This window comes from Numenius arquata, chromosome 1, assembly GCF_964106895.1.
Source record: "Numenius arquata chromosome 1, bNumArq3.hap1.1, whole genome shotgun sequence".
NCBI classification, from domain to species: Eukaryota; Metazoa; Chordata; class Aves; order Charadriiformes; family Scolopacidae; genus Numenius; species Numenius arquata.
The window spans coordinates 25,551,727-25,572,228 of record NC_133576.1 but is presented as its reverse complement, the minus strand read 5'-3'; the positions used below and the strand labels follow the sequence as shown (position 1 = coordinate 25,572,228).

General features: G+C 47.3%; 1 protein-coding gene across 1 annotated transcript; it reads right to left on the bottom strand.

The window, feature by feature from the left end:
- Positions 1-3,885: 3,885 nt before the first annotated feature.
- On the bottom strand, positions 3,886-19,377 carry CD2 (CD2 molecule). Its single transcript, XM_074158334.1, has 5 exons — positions 19,248-19,377; positions 16,052-16,348; positions 12,791-13,033; positions 6,665-6,784; positions 3,886-5,863 (listed from the first exon to the last, which is right to left on the bottom strand). The coding sequence occupies exons 1-5, from the start codon at positions 19,306-19,308 to the stop codon at positions 5,655-5,657; spliced, it is 930 nt and encodes a 309-aa protein (XP_074014435.1). The 5' UTR covers positions 19,309-19,377; the 3' UTR covers positions 3,886-5,654.
- Between the last annotated feature and the right edge of the window lie 1,125 nt (positions 19,378-20,502).

Below are 20,502 nucleotides of genomic sequence, written 5' to 3'. Positions count from 1 at the left end.
TCTCCTCCCTCTCAGTGGGCATGCTGCCCTTAGGCTGATGTGTGCATAGGTGGAGTACTGAGGTGTTATTCAAAGAGGAAAAAAACACCCAGAGTGGGTGTTATGTAGGAAAGGAAAGCTAGAAGAGAAAGTAACACTGCAGCAGTGCTGCTTGGCGAAATGTCACAGGAGGTGATAAGAAGGCAGCTAGTCCTGGGATTACAAAAGGAGGGGGAAGCAGGAGGCCCAGCAAGGCATGCAATGCGTGTCCCCTGCCCAAAGGGTAAATCACGGTTCAGACGAGAGCTCTGCATAGAAAAAAAAGCCCTATCCCAGGACTGCGAGGGTGAGAAAGTTACGTGACTCCTGGTCATCCAGCCCATCTTCTCAAGCAGCTGGTTTTGTGCCTGTCTATCCCTCTCCACCTGCCGTGTTGTCCAGCATGCTACATGCACAGAGCCTGGCTTATTCCCTGGGCCAGCTCAGCTGGTCCCTGTCCTCCTCTGCCCCAAATCCCAGCTGGGAAGCCCCCAGCAGTAGCTGGCAGATGCTCATATTGATCCCGATTTGAGGTAGCTCTTCACACACCTGTTCCTCACAGCTCCCCTTTGCACCTTCTCAGTTCCAGCAGAAGGTCAAGGGGAGCAGCAGCCATGTTGTACCACTCTGCTGCGGGCTTTGGGAAGGCTCCTTCACCCAGGTCCCTGCTGTTCTTGGGGAGGGAGCAGCTCCCCCTCACCAAGGAGGAGAAATTCTGATGAGGGGGCTGTAGGTTTGCATCCTCTCCAGCCTGGGATTGTTTGCCTTTGCCCTGCCAGGAGAACCCACAAAGGGTGAGAAATTTTGCTCAGTTTCTTACTTTCACTGCCATCCTCCCATCCAAAAGGGAGCTGGGAGGCAGTCAGGGTGCCGATTCCTTTCTGGTCTTTCAGGACAGACATGTCAGACCTTCTTGACAGAAGGTGCTTGGAGCCCAGCTATGGCAAATCAGTCCCAGTTGCACCAGGACAATGACCACCCTTTGCCTGCAGAGCTGCGGCTCTCGCCTTCTCTAGCAGCAGAGCAGAGGGGAATTTCAATTTGGGGTGAGCATCAGAGGGCCCTCGAGCAGCTGCTCTGGCAACCATCTGCAAGGGTAAAGGCTATAGCTGCGCTCCTGAGGGAGGGAAGTGCTCCCATGGCCTCTGCTGCTCCGTGGCTCATGGCAGCAGCCAGGCTGCAAGGATGGGAAAAGGTGCTTTCGTAAACTCCTACCTGCAGGGAGGGAAAGAGCACTTTGTTGGTGGAGAGGGTGGGCAGAAGGCTGGATTTGGCATCCCTCCTCTGAGACGAGGGTGGGAAAGGAGGCCACTTTATTGGCACAGGGCCTCTTACTGTGCTCGCCTTCAATTAACTCTTATCTTCCTTCCCACAGCATGAGATAATATCTCCCAACAGGGTTATTTCACAAGCTTAATAGCTACTAGAAACTGATCTTATCCAAAAGTCTGAGGCCATACCTTTGACATTATCACTCACAACACATGAACAAGCCCCTCGGTCCTTCTGGGCCCAGGGTGACCATCAGCCAGTTTGGGGATCAGAAGGTGACAGCCATGCCAGCCTGCTCACTACACAGCTCCTCTGTAAGGAGCATTGGTGGAGCACCTTGCCCACCTAGCTGAACTCTGCTCCTGCCTGTTGCCTATAGCACAGCCACAGAGGACTACAGCTTGAAAGACAAACCCAGCATTTCTTAAGCCTTTTGCAAGGCTTCAGCATGGTTGAGGAGATTATGTCTGTCACAACAGAGAAGCGAGCTGATGGGCAGCACAGTCCCAGCTGGGGTTTATCTCCATGCGAGACCCTGAAAATCTGTTGCAGAATAAGGACAAAATAGGTGTCTTTTCCCCACAACATTATTTTGGCAAGCATCCCAAGAAAGATATTTGAACTACCCATGGTTTCCTACTTGACCTTTTACAGGCTCTGAGTTTTATTTTAGAAATGAAATTGTCTAGCTGGCTCCAGCAATGCCTGTGTCAGAAGCAAGAGAGCCTCCCTCTAGACTGTCTAATACCTGTCTGAGATACAAGCAGGTCTTGTCTACTTTACTAGAAAGGTCAAGTCTAGGCAGCAAGCGCTGCTGATGTCAGGCAGATTAAGAGTGAGAGAACCAACCATTGTTCTTTTGGGTGCCTACTCATACTGCAGAACCAGAGAGCACTGCAGGACCACAGCACCGCTACAGACCTGTGTTGATCACGAGGCTGCATGTTCCTCCCATTCCTTCAGCAATGGCTCTGCAGTACCTCACCAAAAAAACCTGATCCCTGCTAACACCCGGGCAGCATAAACTGCATCTCTCCAATTGGGGAGGACAAGGCAGCGTCCTTACAGAGCGTGGTCCAGCACACGTCAGCCCTCTCGTCTCAACCCCCTTAAGAAGATGGAGTAAAACACTTTATCTTGTGTGACTCACTGGTAGATGTGTCTACGAAAGAAGAACCAAGCACTTACTGTTATTTCTCAGGTCTCACTGTCAGCTCATTTTCCAGAACTGAAACATCCTCTACAGCATAAAAACCCGAGATTTGAATGCTCCATGACACACATTCAGAAAAAATGCTGATTTCTCAAGTTGGCACCAAGTAGAACTTGGGACTGTACAAGTGTCATCTGTTGCAGCACATCAGGAACAAACACAAGACTTCTCACACACAATGGTGACTGTAAAGAAAAAAGGCATCAATCAAAAATAAGTATTGCCCTGACTCCCATTGCACCAGGGGCACTCATACTATTTTTGTGCTTCCTGTGCCCGTAGTATTTTCTTGTCTGCCTGATGGAGGACTGTGTTTTGGTGTTAATCTGCCCAACAGGGATAAACTCAGCTCTTTTCACTTAGTTTTGAGCCTCTTGGCACGTGAGAGAAACATTTAGCTGAAAAGAGTCTAATAATCCAGAGGAGACCAGAGGACCACCTGAGTTGGTGGAGGCTGAGAGTGCTTCTCTCAGCCAGGTGGAGGGCAGTATTAAAGCACACACCTCCATACTTCACTCATGCCCACTGCTGTGGCCTCTGGCTTGCCCTGTACTCAGGCTGGTGGCCCCGCTCCCCAGGAGTCAACAAAGGTTCCCATGGTTCACAGGGTAGTCTCGAGCCCAGTCTTGATGGCAGGTTTGGACCCAGTTTGTGACCAAGAGTAGAAAAGCTTCTTGCCTCCTGTTCCTATCCTGGGCGTGACTTAGTTTCATGCTGCAGTTCCTTGCCAGAAAGGCAAGCACACTTCTCTACTGGGCCAGAGTCACCCTGGCACTACCTCATGCACACACCAGTGCTCCTCTACAAGGAGCTGTGGCAAGTGTCACCCCACCTGCACCAGCCCCAGGCAAAGGAAGGCCTGGGCAGCAGCTGGTAGAAAGTTTGGGAGAGTCTCTTAGAGGCATCACAGAAGCTCACCCAGCCTCAGCTGTGGGGATGAAGCATCTCCAAAGCATTCCTGCAGCTCTGTTAATCCCCAGGACACAGAGAGTGCTAATCAGTGTGTGTGGGGGGGGTGTCCCAGGAGGAGCCCGCCCTCCTCCTCAGGTCCCAGTAACCCTCCCTCTCTCCCAGGAAGGACCAGTGCTCCCATAACAATAGAGGAGTCCCAGCTTGGCTGCTTGGTCTGGAGAGGGCACCAACAAAGCTCCAGCCACACAGGACAGGCAGAGCGTGCTGCCACAGCAGGCAGGTGGGCACGGCGGCTGTGCTCACCCACACCAACCTGAGCCCACCAGCACTCAGGTGGCAGCCAGTACCTCCCAGGGATCAGTGTGAAACCTCCTGCGTCCAAATTTCTGTGGCTCAGGGACCAAAACATTTTTCTTGCCTCCTTTGTACCAGAGATCCAGATACTGAAGCACCAGCACAGACGTGAAATAAGGTCCTCTCCACCCACTCTTACATTTATTCATTCACTACAGGGATATAGCATATGTTACAAAATAAACAATGAAACATTTACCAAATGCAACTTTAAATAGCAAAAGCCCTAAAATAAGCTGCAGAAAGCAAAGGTGAGAGCAAGTGACACTCCCGGGGCTGTGTCCACCATCAGAGTTCAAGCAAAGGGACTGAGCTCTGGAGGAGGCAGAGACCTCCTTCTCCCTAACAAGTTACTTTCCTGCCCTTGTACCAGACGAAAAAAATAGTCACATTTTTGAGGAGAAACAAAGGATGGCTGTTTTATCTCCCCTGGCACCTGTAGGATAGTCAAGCCTGAACAAGGTACTACACATTCTTCTGCCTAATGCAACAACATGCTAGCTGGATGTCTCATGCTTTGTGGCTCTCACAGCTCTCTCCTCTTCCACCTGCGCTGCCTCTTACACCAGATGGCCCAGTGTTCCCATTTTGGCATTGCTCTAAAAAGGCCTGTCCTCTCGGCTCCTCAGTTGTCCCATAGAGGCGGTTTTGAACATCTCCAAGGACCAGAGGAGCAACCAGTGTTTGACCAGCATGTGGAGGGTGATGCAGGCGCAGTTATTGTAGTCCAACCTTTCCCTTTGGGAAGGAGATCCCTGAGCAGTTCTCTGTCATCATCTGGTTATACATCAGGTGCTCACCAGCAAAATCAAGGGACACGGTCCCTCACCGTCAGCAGGAGGCCCTACGATGGACAGCCACGACAATTCAGACAATGCCAGTAGTAATCAGACTGCTTGGCAGTTTGTAACACTTGTTTCATGAGCCAATGGTACCAGACCTCTTCTATGACAAAAGAATTGTCTGGATAGCCAAACAGACCTATGCTGAGAATAAAGTTTCATTTTATTTGCCAGCAAGGAGTTGCGGAAAACTGAGCTGAAACAGTCCTTGGAGAGGCCGTGTAGAACATTCCCCTGGCCCTCAGCAGGACAAGGATGTCTCACAGATGGTTGCCTCATCTGGCCTTTGAAACCCCCAGTGCTGGAGCTCCTCTCCCAGAAATCTATTTCAGTGCTTTGCTTGCAAAAAAAAAAGAAATAAAATCTGAACTCTCCCTTGCTTTAATTTAAGCCCATGGGTCTTGTCCTAAACATGTTCAAGAAAGTGAAAAGTTTACTCCTTTCCCACTTGCATTTTTCCCACACAGACACTTCAAGGCTCTCACATATCCCTTCAGTATTTTCTTCTCTCCATTAGATGACACCGATTCTTTCAACTTCAGACAAGCATTTAATTGCATACAACTATTTTTTGATCCAGGAGGTCATGCATTTGATGCTGAAGCCAGAGGGCTGTCCAAATGCGTGGCAGGAGAAAGGAAAGATAAGTGACAAAACCCTGTAAGATCCTTAGGCCCATGTTGTTTCACTAGAACTTTAGCTTCTTCTTGATATAATCCATCCCAAAAGCACGAAGACAAGGTGTGGTAAAAACAAGTGAACCACAGAAAGACACAGGTTTCAAGGCTCAATGCTCCACACCCTAATACGGAGACACTTGAAGAAAAATGGCCACAGGGATGAATGCCCATCACCTTGAATCTCCTCCACTGGGTCTATCCATCTCCATTTGATGCTCTCTCTAATTTCCTGCAATGAAAGCTGCCGTTTCATAGTTAAGCATTAGGCAAGGCTGGGCAGGAGGGGTTCCTGGCTATCGGAAACTTTCTTTTCCCCTGTGAGAGGTGGAGCGGAGACACCACTGTCCCTCCCAGGGCAAATGTTCAAGGTCTTTCTCTGGGGTGGTTTGGAGTCCGCTGCTGAGTGCGGGGCCTGGGCCGTGGGGGCAGTGCTTGCTGCTGGACCTGGGGCTGCGGCAGCGGCCGCTGCTGCACTCGCAGCTGCTTCGGGGTGGGATTGCACGGCGTCTGAGGGAGCTCCCGCACCACCATTTCACTGTCCAGCTGGCGAGCCCGTATCATTCGCTCCTCTTCTGCAATGACAGAAGGATCCCACAATCAGGCACATATGAAGCAGAAGTTACTCCCCTTCCAGGTGGACCAGACAACTCTTCGTGGAGTGGCAGCTCCATATCCTCTATCCACCCAAACTAGCAGCAACGCCCAGGATGTAATTCAAGGTGACCTCTCTGTCAAGACTGAGAGCCTGCTCTCAGAGAAGACTCCGGCAGAGTATTTCCTGTGGTCCTAAAGAGGCATGAATTCTGGACAACAGGTGGAATTTCTGCCCAGTCTGAAAACCTCAGGTCTTTAAAGTGCCCCAAGTTGGACCTCCAGTGTTAATAGGCCGCAAAGGACATTGTTTTGTAGAGAGGACAAGTTTTGTGAGATGCCTGAGGAAACTTACAGATAAGCTGAGCCCTTCTTGCCCTTCTCACTATCTACAATATTTTCAAATGGGACTAATGATTTCAAAGATCCTAATTTCATACCACATAAATTTAATGAAAATAAATCTGCTGATGGGATATCTAATTGTATATTTCAGCCTCACGGATGCTCACAACTAGTGGCCTTGGCCGAGCTTTAGAGGAGCAATTCTTCCCTCATGAATAAACAAAAGGGCTTGAGAACAAGAAGTCTTTTGTTCAGGCATATATCAGAAACTGAGATTGGCAATGCCAGCCGATCTCCTGAGACTCATGATATGCCAAAACCAGGGTATTACTCATGCCAATGCAGAGAGCATGCTCCTGCCCACAGGACTGCTCTCAGCAGGAAGCTCTAAGATTTTAGGTGGCTGGATTGCAACATAATGCCCCTTAAACACTTACCATCATCTTCAAGCCTTTCTGCTTTCTTCTTCCTGATACAATAAATAAGCAAAATCACGAAGATGACAAAGAAGATTGCACCTCCTGCTATGCTTAAGATGAGATAAAGGTCCAGCTGGCCTAGTTAAGGGAATGAAAGAGGATGTTAGCGGGAAAGAAATAACTTTCTCAATGTTTACCAAGAATTCTGTATTTTCTTCCATTGACTGTAAAGGCAGCCCCAGTGAGACAGCCCACTCTTTGCCTTTTCTCTGTACACAGCAGAAAGTTGCTGGTCCTCATTGTGGAGAATTTTCATGGAATCATAGAGTCACAGAATGGTTTGGGTGGAAGGGACATTAAAAATCATCTAGTTCCACCCCCACTGCCATGGGAAGGGACACCTCCCACTAGACCAGGTTGCTCAAAGCCCCATCCATCCTGGCCTTGAACACCTCCAGGGATGGGGCATCCACAGCTTCTGCAAGCAACCTGTTTCAGTGTCTCACCACCCTGGCAGTAAAGAATTTCTTCCTAATATCTCATCAAAATCTCCCCTTTTTCAGTTTAAAACTGTTTCCTCTTGTCCTATCGCTACACTCCCTGATAAAGAGTCCCTCCCCATCTCTCCTGTAGGCCCCCTTTAGGTACTGGAAGGCCGCTGTAAGGTCTCTCCAGAGCCTTCTCTTCTCCAGGCTGAACAACCCCAACTCTCTCAGCCTGTCTTCATAGGAGAGGAGCTCCAGCCCTCTGATTATTTTCGTGGTCTTCCTCTGGACTTACTCCAACACGTCCACGTCCTTCTTATGTTGGAGGCCCCAGAGCTGGTCACCACTTGGACATAAAGCCATTGACTACAACTCTTTGAGTGTGGTCATCCAGCCAATTCCTTATTCATTGAGAGGTCCATCCTTCAAATCCATGTCTCTCCAATTTAGAGACAAGGATGTCGTGTGGGACAGTGTCAAATGTTTTGTACAAGTCCAGGTAGATGACATCAGTTGCTCTTCCCCTATCCACTAATGCTGTAACACCATCGTAGATGCACAACAAATGTGCCAGGCATGATTTGCCCTTAGTGAAGCCGTGTTGGCTGTCACAATCACCTCCTTATTTTCCACATGTCTTATAGCATAGTTTCCAGAAGGATCTGATCCATGATCTTGGCGGGCACAGATGTGACACTCACTGGCCTGTAGCTCCACGGGTCTTCCTTTTTTCCCTTTTTAAACATGGGCGTTATGTTTCCCTTTTTCCAGTCAGCGGGAACTTCACCAGACTGCCACCACTTCTCAAATATTATGGATAGTGGCTTAGCAACCTCATCCACCTGTTCCCTCAGGACTCACAGGTATATCTCATCAGGTCTCAAGGACTTGTGCACCTTCAGATGCCTTAGATGGTCTTGAAGCCAGTCTTCTCCTACAGTGGCCGGTTCCTCATTCTCCCAGGCCCTGCCTTTGCCTTCTGTGACTTGGGCAGTGTGGCTAGAGCACTTGCCGGTGAAGACCGAGGCAAAAAAGTCATTGAGTAGCTCAGCCTTGTCCGTATCCTGGGTAACCAGGTCTCCCTTTTCCTTCTTGAGAAGGCCCACATTTTCCCTAGTCTTCCTTCTGTCGCTGACATACCTATAGAAGCTTTTCTTGGTCACTGGCCAGATTTAAATCTATTTGGGCTTTAGCTTTGCTAATCTGATCTCTGATTGCTCGGACAATTTCTGCCAGGCTAGCTGTCCTTGCTTCTACCCTCTGTAGGCTTCCTTTTTCGGTTTGGGTTTGTCCAGGAGCTCCTTGTGCATCCATGCAGGCCTCCCGGTGGTTTTTGCCTGACTCTTCCTTTTTATTTGGATGCATTGCCCCTGAGCTTGGAGGAGGTGATCCTTGGATATTAGCCAGCTTTCTTGGGCCCCTCTTCCCTTCAGGGCTTTATCCCAAGGTACTCTACCAAGCAGATCCCTCAAGAGGCCAAAGTCTGCTCTCCTGAAGTCCAGGGTAGTGAGCTTGCTGTGCGCCCTCCTCTTCCCCCTAAGGATCTTGAACTCCACCATCTCATGGTCACTGCAGCCAAGCCTGCACTTGAGCTTCACATTTCCCACCAGCCCCTCCTTGTTGGTGAGAACAAGGTCCAGCATGGTGCCTCTCCTTGGTGGCTCTTCTATCGCTTGAAGGACGTTATCATTGACGCATGCCAGGAAGCTCCTGGATTGCTCATGCCCTGCTGTGTTGTCCCTCCAACAGATATTGGGGTGGCTGAAGTCCCCCATGAGGACCAGGGCTTGTGAATGTGAGGTTGCTGCTATCTGTCTATAGAGGGCCTCCTCCACTCGGTCTTCCTGGCTGGGTGGTGTGTAGCAGACCCCCACTGTAACATCACCTGTCCATGTCCTCCCTTTAATCTTCACCCATAAGCTCTCGGTCAGCTCCTCATCCATCCCCAGGTGGAGAACCATGGACCCCCTCCTCATCTCCCCTGCTTGTCCTTCCTGATGAGCCTGTATTCTTCCATTCCAACACTCCTGTCACAAGAGCCGTCCCACCACATCTCTGTGATACCAATAGGATCATAGCCCTGCAAGTGTGCGCACATCTCTACCTCCTCTTGTTTATTGCCTATGCTACATGCGTTTGCATAGAGACATTTAAGTTGGGTCACCGATGAAGCTGACTTACTGGCTGGAGTGGCTGGAATTCCTTTGTGCTGCTCTCCAGATGCTCTTTGGTTGACCTGCGACCCTTCTTCAGGTTCTGGGCATCTATTACTGGTATTTGGCACCGTACTGGTGGTAGGAGTAGAACGGATTGAGGTTCCCCTCCCCCAGCAATTTTGATTTCTGCCTGATGGATTCAAGTTCTGCAGAAAATTGAAATCAGAGCATTCAAGTGTGCCAGCTCATCTTATTTAAATTACCACAAATGCCCTGTTCCTGCTAGAAATGGACCCTTTTAAGGACTATGACCATCCAGGCACTGCTCTGCATCTAACAAAAACAAACTTTTAAAGTACTTCCTACTGAGCTGGAAACGCTGAAACTAACTTGCTTCATAGTATTTTGGTACTTCCTCTTCAATTTTTGGTTGTATGCAAAAATAGTGAAATGGAAAAGAATATAACCAAATAGTCCACAGTCTCAAAATGAGAGTTCCATTTGCCTGGTGAGCAAAAACTTATATTAGTGTTCCTTATTTTCACCAGATAAGGTCTGTTGGATGCTGGCCTTCCATTGCCACCTCCTTCTTGGGCTGTCTTTCTGGCATTCAGTGTTCATGCTCGAGCACAGGCTCATCCGTGGAGCTGAACCCAGCAGAAGTGCACCTTCCTTCACTTCTTGGAGGACAAAGCTCCAAAGGGGACAACACCACTGGTACCACCCTTAACATTCACTGGTCATGCACATGGTGGGCAAAGAGTGATGACATCAAAGCCGAGACATCTACAGTCTAAAGACCACCATCAACCCGGGCTGCCACAGTGGAAAAAAAAAGACAAGTGATATGGCGCTTCTCACCCATTTTAGCTGCTAGTGTTATACTGAGGTATATTTTGCCCTTTACATGCCTATTTCTCCCAGATGACAGTTAGATGAGCCCAGGCAGATTCACACTCAGTCACACTTCTGTGAAAAGTTAGCTGAGCTGAAGCCCACTGGAAGCATGCCTTGCCTGCTAGAGGTCAAAATTCAAGGTGATAGGCCTCGAATGCAGGACCAGATGTTCATGGAAGGCAGTAGGGTTGGAAGAAGGTTGGACTGCAAGCTGAGGGATTTTTAATCAGCTATGGAGCTGACAGAGTCCTGCCACCACATAGAAAAGTTTGAGGGGTTTTTAGTTTGAGTAGGAAGGGTAGCGCTACATGGTTTTAGTGGGTTTTTGGGTGTCTCAGAAATGCTATATTTGTACCTTAAAGATCAGTGTGGCAAGCCTTTTATTTCTCTGTTAAGGATTTGAGAAAAAACAAACTCTCACCCAACTCACCCTGGGAAAGAAGAGCATCTCTCAAGGGTGAGAAGAAGTGAAATTAAACCATCTAGCTGATGGCTAACGTCTGCCTATCCCATCAATGCAAGCAGGCCCATGCTTGCCTGGCTTGAGCCCTGGGATGGCCAGCTTCCACCAGCATTTCCTCATTAAGACAACGTGTTTGGACTAGTTTGCCCTGCCTTAAATGAACCTAATCCAGCAGCATGTTTTCATACCTGGCTTCAAAATCCCTGCCACATCCCACTCCCCCACACACCAGCCCCTTCCCAATGTTAGCACCAATGGGACTGTGCAGTCCATCAGGTCAGGCAGCTCATGCAGCAGAAAACAACCCTTTTTTGGCTATTTTAGACATCAGAGGGATCCTTCAGGAGGCAAGGGCTGCACAGGAGGGCAGAGACCACCCCATCCCTCAGCAATTTGGCCTTCAGTCAGCCTCTCAGACCTTAGATCGCTTCAGTAAGGCCTCTGTACCTTAAGACTTGCTCCCTCCCTTCTCACACCATGGGCTGGCCTTCAGACTTGGACTTTCCCTAAATTTGCTATGGCACAAATATCTGGAAATTGGAAATGCTGAGCCAGCTCTTGTGAGCCCCACACTCTCCACTAGCTCTAGTGGGAATCTAGAGCAAGAAAGTGACTTAAGTGAAGTACTCGCAGTTAGGTGGGATGAACCCAAGCCCAGACAATTCAAAGACTCTTCCCCAGTACCACACTAGAAAATTGAACTTTGAAATGAGCACCACATCCTGTGTCATACCAATATGATCTGTCCCTTGATTTTGCCTTAACTTTCAAAACTTTTACAGGGGAGTAGTGATGACTTCTTTTGCCCACCTAATAATTTGCAGCATAACTCTGCCCATTTAAAATGCAATTCCTTCAGTTCTTTTTCTGCATTTGCAATTTAGAAAGATGACACTTCAAGTGAGTAAGGAAATCCGTGGTACGTTTGAGCTATGCTTATCTGAGCCATGCAACCCCAAAGCTCAGCTAAATTCTCAATAACCTCCCTCCTGATTTCTAGACTAAGCTAGAGAGTACAAGCAGCTTATTTTTCCCCTTGTAAGAGCACTCACCCACAGCCACAGGTAGCAGGCAGCCACCACCTTCATAGGCATGATCATGGAGAGAAGAAAAATAATGTCCAACTGATCTCCCCACCATAAGGATTTAAATATTTAAATCAAGAACAAATTCCCTGAAATTCATACCATGGCTTCATATACATAGGAGAATATCCCAAGTCATATTTTCAAAAAAGTAAGCTGTTAATTTATGTCATGGTAGCTTGAGTAGTTTTATACTGTCTTACTGAAGTCAACTCTTTGGCTTTTGACTGGTCTACTGAAGTCAACCTTTGGGAAGTTCCATTAGTTTTAAAAGAATAAAGGAGGATAAAAATAAGGGAGAAAGTACTTTCTGCCTTTTGTAGACTGCTGTGTTTGATTAAAACACTTCCAGGCCGACCTCCTTACTTTCTCCTTTACTTCATTGGTCTGCCACTAATGGTAGTTGACACCACTTGAGTCTATCAGGATGCTGACACCAAAAAGTCTGCCAGGATACCTCTGGCAATTTTTGAAAGAAGAGTCAGCAGTGGTGGAGGGGAGGGAGAAAATGAGCAAGAGTATCTGTCTTGTTAATTAACCCCTCGGCCAGGCTGATCTTGCTGGCAGCCTGCAGTACTTCACCCCCAGGGGAAGCAGCATCTCATTGCACCCTAGGCATCTCCCTTCCACCCACAAGGCTCTTGACTCCAGAAAAACCTCTCCTCCTCTTCCAGAGAACTCTAGGACCCACTGAGCAAAACCCACCTCCGGCTGCAGGAAGAGAGGAGGAACATGGCCCACCTCACATCCCATTGCCTCCCGCTTTTCCTCCCTGCTGTTAGAGCAGAGATGCCACAAGGGTAGCAGTGGGGCAGGCAGCAGCAGGGTGGGGAGGGTGGAGATGCGGGGCTGGGGAACGCCAAGCAGAAAGCATGACTCACATCCCGGCTACCACAGTAGCATCGGCTCCCAATAACTGCAGCGGTGGTAGACTCACAACACTGGGTACCAGGAACAAACGGTGCTCCTGGCACCTGGGCCAGTCCTACAGATACATGCTACTGTGTCAGGCATTATGGATCCACCCTAGCAGATTCTGGCAAAAATAGTTTTTTTACCTGAGCACTTAATTACTTTTTCAGCCATTTTTTCACTGATTTGGTTCTTAACGACACATCTGAACATCCCAGAATTCCGCACGTGCATTTCCACCTTTGTTGCATTCTTTTGGATTTTTTTAACTTTATCTTGAGTCAGTTCTATTGTAAATATATCGTCTTTAGTCTTCTGCTTCACTTCGCACTTGACAGATATAGTTTTATTCCTGCATTCAGAACTGATGATTGGCTGAGGGACAGGCTCTGAAAAAGAAGAGAAGGGACAGGCACGTCTGATATGGTTTCTGCTTTTGAAAACCTCCATTATTAAGCAGAAGAGAGAATTAGCCCCCAATAAGCAGTAAGGGAGTAAAGCCAGCTAATTAGGTGAGAGAAGAATGAAGAGCAAATTAGACCTCTACTACAGAAGTAACATGGCAATAATAAAGAAAATGGAGTATATTTAGCCTAGCAAAGCAGAGCTGCAGCCCCATGGCCAGACTACTTTCAGGCTCAGCCTGGCTCACAGCCAGGCAGGCAGGCAGGCGAGGGGAGGAAGTGTGTTTTTGGGGGAGGCAGCGGATGGGAGGGACTCAGAGCCACAGCCCCCTCCAACTCCGGCCCCAATGTTTTGGTGCAAATGAAGTCAGCTCTGACCTGCCCATGGCCATCAGGAGAGATTTCCTCTACGGAGGGACAAACAGCTACTTATGTGATGTACTTACAAACAGATGCTTTATGTGATGCTTTAGGTACTGCCAATGGCACTCAGCTAGCACGACAGCCACAGCACCAAAACAGAATAGAAAACACAAAACAGGCACCTCTTGGCTCTCAATGAGGTTACGACAGAGAGAACCGATTTCTATTTCTTTTTATGTCCTGCAAACAGCAGTTGCATTTTGGTTCCAGATTCTCTATTGCTGGTGGCACTGAAAGAGCCAGAAAAGCCTGCGGGGCTTTCCTCAACTAGGGGCAACTGGCAGGGACATCCGATGGAAAAAAAATTAATTTCTACCTTTTAGACCAGGTAAACAAAAACATGCCAGGGCCACCTCTAGTTACAGGCAGTGTAAGTTATAGAGATCATAAACTTTAATGCCAATAAGGGCTGCTCGTAGCAAATGCAGTCTAGGTTCATGCTGTGACATCTGCAGCCACCCAGATGTTAAGCCCCCATGTTAAGCCCACTCCCTCTCTGCAAGCTCTAAGCTATCATTCAGGAGAACATCTTAGTGTGAAACACTAGAGTTCAGGTACCAGTGATGGAGTGGTGTGATGATATCATTTAAACTTTTTTTTTTTTTTTTGTGGAAAAACTGTTTGTTTTTCCAACCCTAGTAACAAAGTACAATCTGGCTGACAAACGGCTCTAGCACCCGACAGTTACTAAAAGACTTTACTTGCAAAACCACCTATCAGGGGTAAGGCAACCTCTCTGCTATGCAGTAGATGAAATCATGCAGCACATAGCTCAGTTGGAACCTTAACCTGAAATTGAACCCAGGACAGCCCAATGACAGCTCAGTGGCTTAAAGCATGAGGAAACAGCATCAGGCCCTGATGACTTCCTGAATCTGTAGACAGTTTGCAATAATTCCCGAAGTAGTGAGACACCCTCACTTGCTCAGCAGTCCGTTAGCCACAGGGCCTCCCACTGCAGAGAAACCCTGCTAAAACCATTCCAGCTGTCATTGCTGTCTCATCAAGCCATCATTTCTGCAGTGCCAGCTAGTGCCTACAGACTCAAGAGGTTGGCAGAGATGTGCCTGCTGCCTGAAGGACAGAGTAAAATCATCCTCTCACTGGGAAAAAAACCCATGCTGCCCTATAGCTTGAAGGTATGGAGAAGTGGCAGCAGCCATAAAGGAGCAGAATAGCCATCCCCATCTTCCCTACTCATCCCAAAAGCTTTGGGCTGCTACTGCTCTGATCTCTCAGGATAAGATACAGCACAGGAGTGGAGGCTGTCTTCATGATTCGAACCCATGCAGCTGAAATCCCCAGGCATCTGCTGAAGCATGTTTTGTACAACACAATCTTCATATTTGTTGTTATGCTACAGAAGGATAGGGTGCAGGGTTCTTCTTCCCCTGCAAATTCAACTCCCATTGTGGTGTATCTCAGGGAAGGTGACTCCTGGCTATTTTTTATGTTAGAGCAAAAAATGGAGTGGGATCGCATTGCTTAAATACAGGCATTTAGTGCCACCTGGGCTCCTGAGCTCTCCTCAGGAGGCTGGCAGATGCAATGCAAGGTGCTCACCTGGCTGGAGCAGTAGCTAGAGACTAAAAGTCATAACTCGCTGCCCGTGAAATAGCACCAGAAGTGCCAGACAGTGCATCATCCACAGGCGTACCTCACATAGGTTGCTGCGTGAGGTTTCTGGAAGTGGGGTGCTGCCAGGAGCACAGCCCCGCTTGCATGGTGCTGCCCCAGCTCAGGAACCGAGAGGGCTGCCTGCACTCATCCTGCTGCCAACACCGATGTGCTCACAGCTGCTTGCTCGGGCACACACAGAAACCTGGCAGAGAGGGGAGCCAGAAAGAAGCAGGGGACCAGAGGGCATCAACAGGAGCAAGAGAAGGAAGAAGAGCAGCAGACTGCGGGAGGGAAGAGGTACATCTCACCAATGTCCTCCCAAAACAAACAGGGGCGCAATGAGTAGGAAAGACTGTAGGAGAGAGCGGGAATACCAAGTCTTATTCAGCTAAGCTGGGAATGTGTCGTGGTTTCAGTTGGGGTACAGTTAACTTTTTTACTGATATAGTGCTGTATTTTGGATTTGGGATGGGAATAGTTGATAGTGCACTGGTATGTTTGGTTGGTGCTAGGCAGTCAAGGCCTTTTCTGCTCCTCACACCACCCCACCAGAAGGTGGGCTGGGAGTACAGAAAAAGTTGGGAGGAGACACAGCCGGGACAGCTGACCCCAACTGACCAAAGGGATATTCCATGCGATATGATGTCATGGTCAGTTTATAAATCTGGGGGAAGAAGGAGGAAGGGGGGCACATTATGGTGCTTGTCTTCCCAAGTAACCTTTGTGTGTGATGTTGCCCTGCTCTCATGGAGATGGCTGAACACCAGCCTGCTGATGGGAAGCAGTGAATGAACTCTATTATACTGTCTTTATCTCATCCCATGAGTTTTTCCTCACTTTTACTCTTCTGATTCTCTCCTCCATCTCACTAGGGAGTAAGTGTGTTGAGCAGCTGCACGGTCCTAACTCCCTGCTAGCATTAAAGTATGACAAAACGGTATGGGAAGAGCAAAAACTCACCCTGAACGATGAACATTGTATTTTCTTCTGTCTCCAATTTTCCATCCTGCTGATAAACAGTCACCGTGTACTTTCCACTGTCCTCTTTTACTACCTGCTGTATTTGCAGAGTCCCATTTGGAAATACCTTACACCTGCACTGCTCCTTGTTCGCATAGTACTTAACTGTCCTGTCTTTTATCTGAAGCAACTTCGTTCTGTCTCTCACCCACGCTACCTCGTATACACTCCCACCAGCAGTGATGTTGAGAAGAGCCGTCTCATTCACAGCCATGTAAATCCAGTTGGTGACAGAGCCTGTAAAGGGAAGCACATCATCAGTGTCTCCAGCAGCCCCCGCTGCCGCGCTCAGCAACCGCAGCAGTCACCCAAAAGGTTGTCACTTGCTACCCACCTCCGAGTTGCCTAAGCCTCCCTGAGTTACTGATGCTGTCTTCTTCCCCTGCTCCAAGACACCTCTTGATTGTTCATTAGATAAATATCAGCACCCAATTTCATTTTGAGACATGAGGAAGATAAGAGCCTGGCTTTCAAAATCTGGCTTTATATTCTGGCTGACTTATTTTGAGTGATTTTGGATGCAAGATTCATGGCTGCCCACGAACTTAACCCTTCCAGAAACTAAGGTCACTTCTGTGTGTTTTGCATGCAGAACACGCTGGTACTCAGAGCACCCACCACTGCAAACATTACTGCAGACAGCGAGAACACAAACTAGCAGTGGCCCTGGACAGTGGTGTCAGTTCAGCAATAATAGTGATGCCAATAATAATAATAGTGGTCCGTGTCAAGCAGTGAGCGAGTGTAATGCACTGGACTGGAGGTAGACCCAGTGCTGCCAGCTTGCAGTGCCCCATCCTCACCCATTCCCAGCACCCTGTCCCAGTGGAATATATCCACTTGATTTTTCTAGCACAAGATTATGATGGGGCAAGTAAGGCAGAGAGAAAAAAACAACTAACCACATCCTGTGAGCTGATCAGGCACTGGAGGTATCAAGACATAAGCAAAGGCCAAAAACATCTTTTCTCTTTGCAGGTCCCCTCTCCAGAACAGGTAAGAGTAGGTGCTTCCCAAAGGTGCTACAAGGACTGGGCAGCACATAGTGTGTGGCTGTTGACGGTGATATCCAGGAAAGCCAAGGCTGCTAAGCATCACTCATGTTACTACCAATGGAGAGGATGTACTCCTTGGGCTGTGCCCGGGTGGCGTGCCCTCTGCCCCCTAATCACCTTCACAGCCTTTGCAAGGCCCATCTCTGGTGAACCGGGACTTCGGAGTCCAAAGTTTGTCCGGAGGACACTTAGAATCATAGAATCGTCTAGGTAAGAAAGGGACCTTTAAGATCATCGTGTCCAACCATCAACCTAACACTGCCAAAAACACCACGAAACCTGTCTTAAGTAAGGTACTGTCTCCACCCCCGTGGCAGGTGGAAAATTTGCAGGAGGAGGTAGAAAAGTGTTGACAAGTGTCAGGTGGGATAAGCTCACTGATAACCGAATGCGCACTCAGAGCCACAGCTTATTTCATTTGCCATTTTCTTATGTTCATTCCTCTTCAATTTACAGGATAAAGCCAATCAGCGGGAGGGGATTTCTCTTCACATCACCAGATAGAGCTGATTCTGCTCTAATTTTACATATTTTAAGCACTTTTTCCCCCCAGAGAGAAAAATTATGTTTATGCATATTTTTATTGCAGTCCTTCATTCCTGGTATCTAGGACAATGATAAACTATATCACAGAGGCGAAACCAAAATCCAGTTGCTATTTCATGAAACTAACAATACTAGAGATAATCAAAGAACTAAAATAGTCAAGTCACCCCCAGTCTAAGGAGAGGCTGTTATTTCACTATTGCGTTTCTTACAAGGTATTTGACATAGCTAATGAAGTATTCTCAAATCAAGCTATCAACCAAACAGTCTTGGAAGCAGCTATTCTCCACACAGATGACACTGCAGATTATACCCAAATATTTGAATTCTGGTACTTGTTTCTGCTTACACATGTAATAGGATTTCTCTGCATAACAGATTCATCTATTTTTTTGTCTCCAGAAGAAAAAAAAATAAGTTTTCCAGGATAATTCAGTGGCATTTTTATGGACAGGGCACCTAGACATATCCTCTGGATGTTTTATCTGATTTCCAGTCTTGCTAATGGAAAGCTGAGTATCCCACATATATGATACTAAAAATGTGTTTAGCTAATGAAACAGCATTTCTGCTAATGCAAACTGAAATGCACTCCAAGGGACAGAAAGAGCTGAACCAGCAGCGTAAAGCTCACTTGCAGTCACAAGAAAGGGTGAAAAGCTCCCATAGTAATTTTAAAGAAGTAAGGAAATCTTTGAAACAAGTTTTCCCTTCGAAATAATCAAGGGAATAATCTTCCTTTCTGCTGGGGAAGATGTTTTATATATCACATAAAAAAAAATAAATTCCTTATTTATCTATTAATTTTGTTCTGGAGAAAAAGCAAAGCATTAAACCACCATACATAAAATTTGTAGTAGAATGAACAGAGGGAAAAAAAAAAATCTATGCATGATTGTATTGTTTCCATCTCTTATAACCTTTCTCTAATCTATGAGTTAACACCTTAATTAAGTTTTTAGATTAATATTTTTAAAAATAATGAGAGCAATAATACACAAAACATAACAGGTGTATGTATTTGCTTGCTGTTTTCGCATCTTAAGACTTCTTCAACTCCACTGAAGACACTGAGATATATCACTCTTTCTGTTAATATTTATGGAAGAATGTAATTTGCACTTTCAAAAGATTTGCTCATCTTTGATAAGAAAAGGAAATTAAATGTGATAATGCACCATGAACTGGATCTCTAATGTAGTACAAGCTACCTCGAGGGCAGAGAGAAAACTACATGCTGAGATTTCTTATTATACATGTGTCAAATTAAGGCTCATTAACTTAAAACCAAAACTGTTTACAGCTTATTATTATAACTGGAATAGGAGACTCATGTCCTGCCCCCCTCGCCCCCCCCCCCCCCCGGTTAAAATTAAATCAAATAATAATAGCAATAACCCAAAGGTCTTCACTCATTGGGAAAGTGGAATTAGCTTCTTATCAGTAACACCCCACCAAGTTGTAAATGGTTTGAAATACAATTTTAACAATGCAAGCCCCACAGAGAAAAAAAAAAAAAAGTAAGGAAAACTCACATTTTACACTGGGAAATAAAAGCAGCAAGCACTCGACTAGGAAAATCCTCCTAAAGTTCATTTTCAGGGTCAAAAAAAATCCAGTGTTGCCTTGTCTAATGACAGCTCCTGGCAGGTGAAAAGGATTTTCTGCTGTGTGCAAGCGGTCGTGGGACGTGTCGGTACAGCCCTCGTGCCCTCCTCCCTTCCTCCCAGCTCTCACCCCACCACTTCTCATTTCTAGCACAGGCACAAAAACCACAGGAGAAATCCCTCTTGATGGTGTGTTGTATCAGGACGGGACCAACATGCAGCGACCAGGAAAATGCACACTAAAATGCAGGAATGCCCTCGAGGTCTCTCTATCCAGCTGGAGGGCCAGCCAGGGCTCTCATCTTCTTCAATGTTCACCCAAAGAGTTCAACTCCAGCATCCGCATACCACTATCCTTGTGGACAGATGCAGTTTTTGGGCTGGGGGGTAGAGGGAATGCTTCTGTTCCCCCATAGCCTCAGTAGCAGCGAAGGGACAGCAAGCCCAGGACCCCCAGCAGGTAGCCGATGGCTGTCGGACGATGTGTAGGAGATCTACCAGGGGCTGGCCAATGCCACATGAAGGTGTCCTGTAGGCATGGCCGGCCGTTTGAGCAAGCTGTGAAAGAGGGATGAGCATGGAAGGGGATGAAAAAACACCGCTTTAGGTCTAGCCAGAAACTAGCCCTGAAGCTGCGTGGTGTGGGAAAGATGGCGAGGAAAGAAGCCGTGAGGAGGCATGGGAGTTAGGTCCAAACACACGTGAGGAGCTAATAAAGTCTTTATTCCTGATTCCAATATGAAACAGATGGGGAGGCGAGGATTTTGAATCATACCATCCCCAGCACAGTGCACACTCTGCTACAGTGGCAGATGTAGACCAAGAAAGATGACAAAAGAAAAGCTGTGGCACAGCCGTGGTACGGTATTAGATAAATCCTTCTCGTTCATTCATTTCATTCTGCTTCCTTGAAGTTATAGGAAGGTCTTTTAAGACACCTCCCTTTTTCCAGCTTTGCCATCTTCTAACTGGTACTTACACTGGTAAAAATTACCCCTTTTTGCACAAATGGAGAAAAAGTTGCCTGAGGTAAAACGCTGTATGGTCACAGCATTGCTGCCTCTGCACATGGCAGGAAAATCTAGCTTTTCTTCCTTATTTTCATTATTGTTTCTTTACAAAGAATGCACAAGGGAGGTACACGCAAAAGGAGAGAGGAAGCAACAGCAGCAAGATGACATCT

What these genes read in the sequence shown, in the direction of transcription:
- CD2 (XM_074158334.1), bottom strand. Translation starts at nt 19,308, where the DNA reads ATGAACTTTAGGAGGATTTTCCTAGTCGAGTGCTTGCTGCTTTTATTT. An exon ending in TTTATTTCCCAGTGTAAAAT is followed by an intron (nt 16,349 to 19,247) that starts GTGAGTTTTCCT and finishes TTCCCTTTACAG; the next exon opens with GCTCTGTCACCAACTGGATT. An exon ending in AGAAAGGCTTGAAGATGATG is followed by an intron (nt 5,864 to 6,664) that starts GTAAGTGTTTAA and finishes CTGTCATTGCAG; the next exon opens with AAGAGGAGCGAATGATACGG.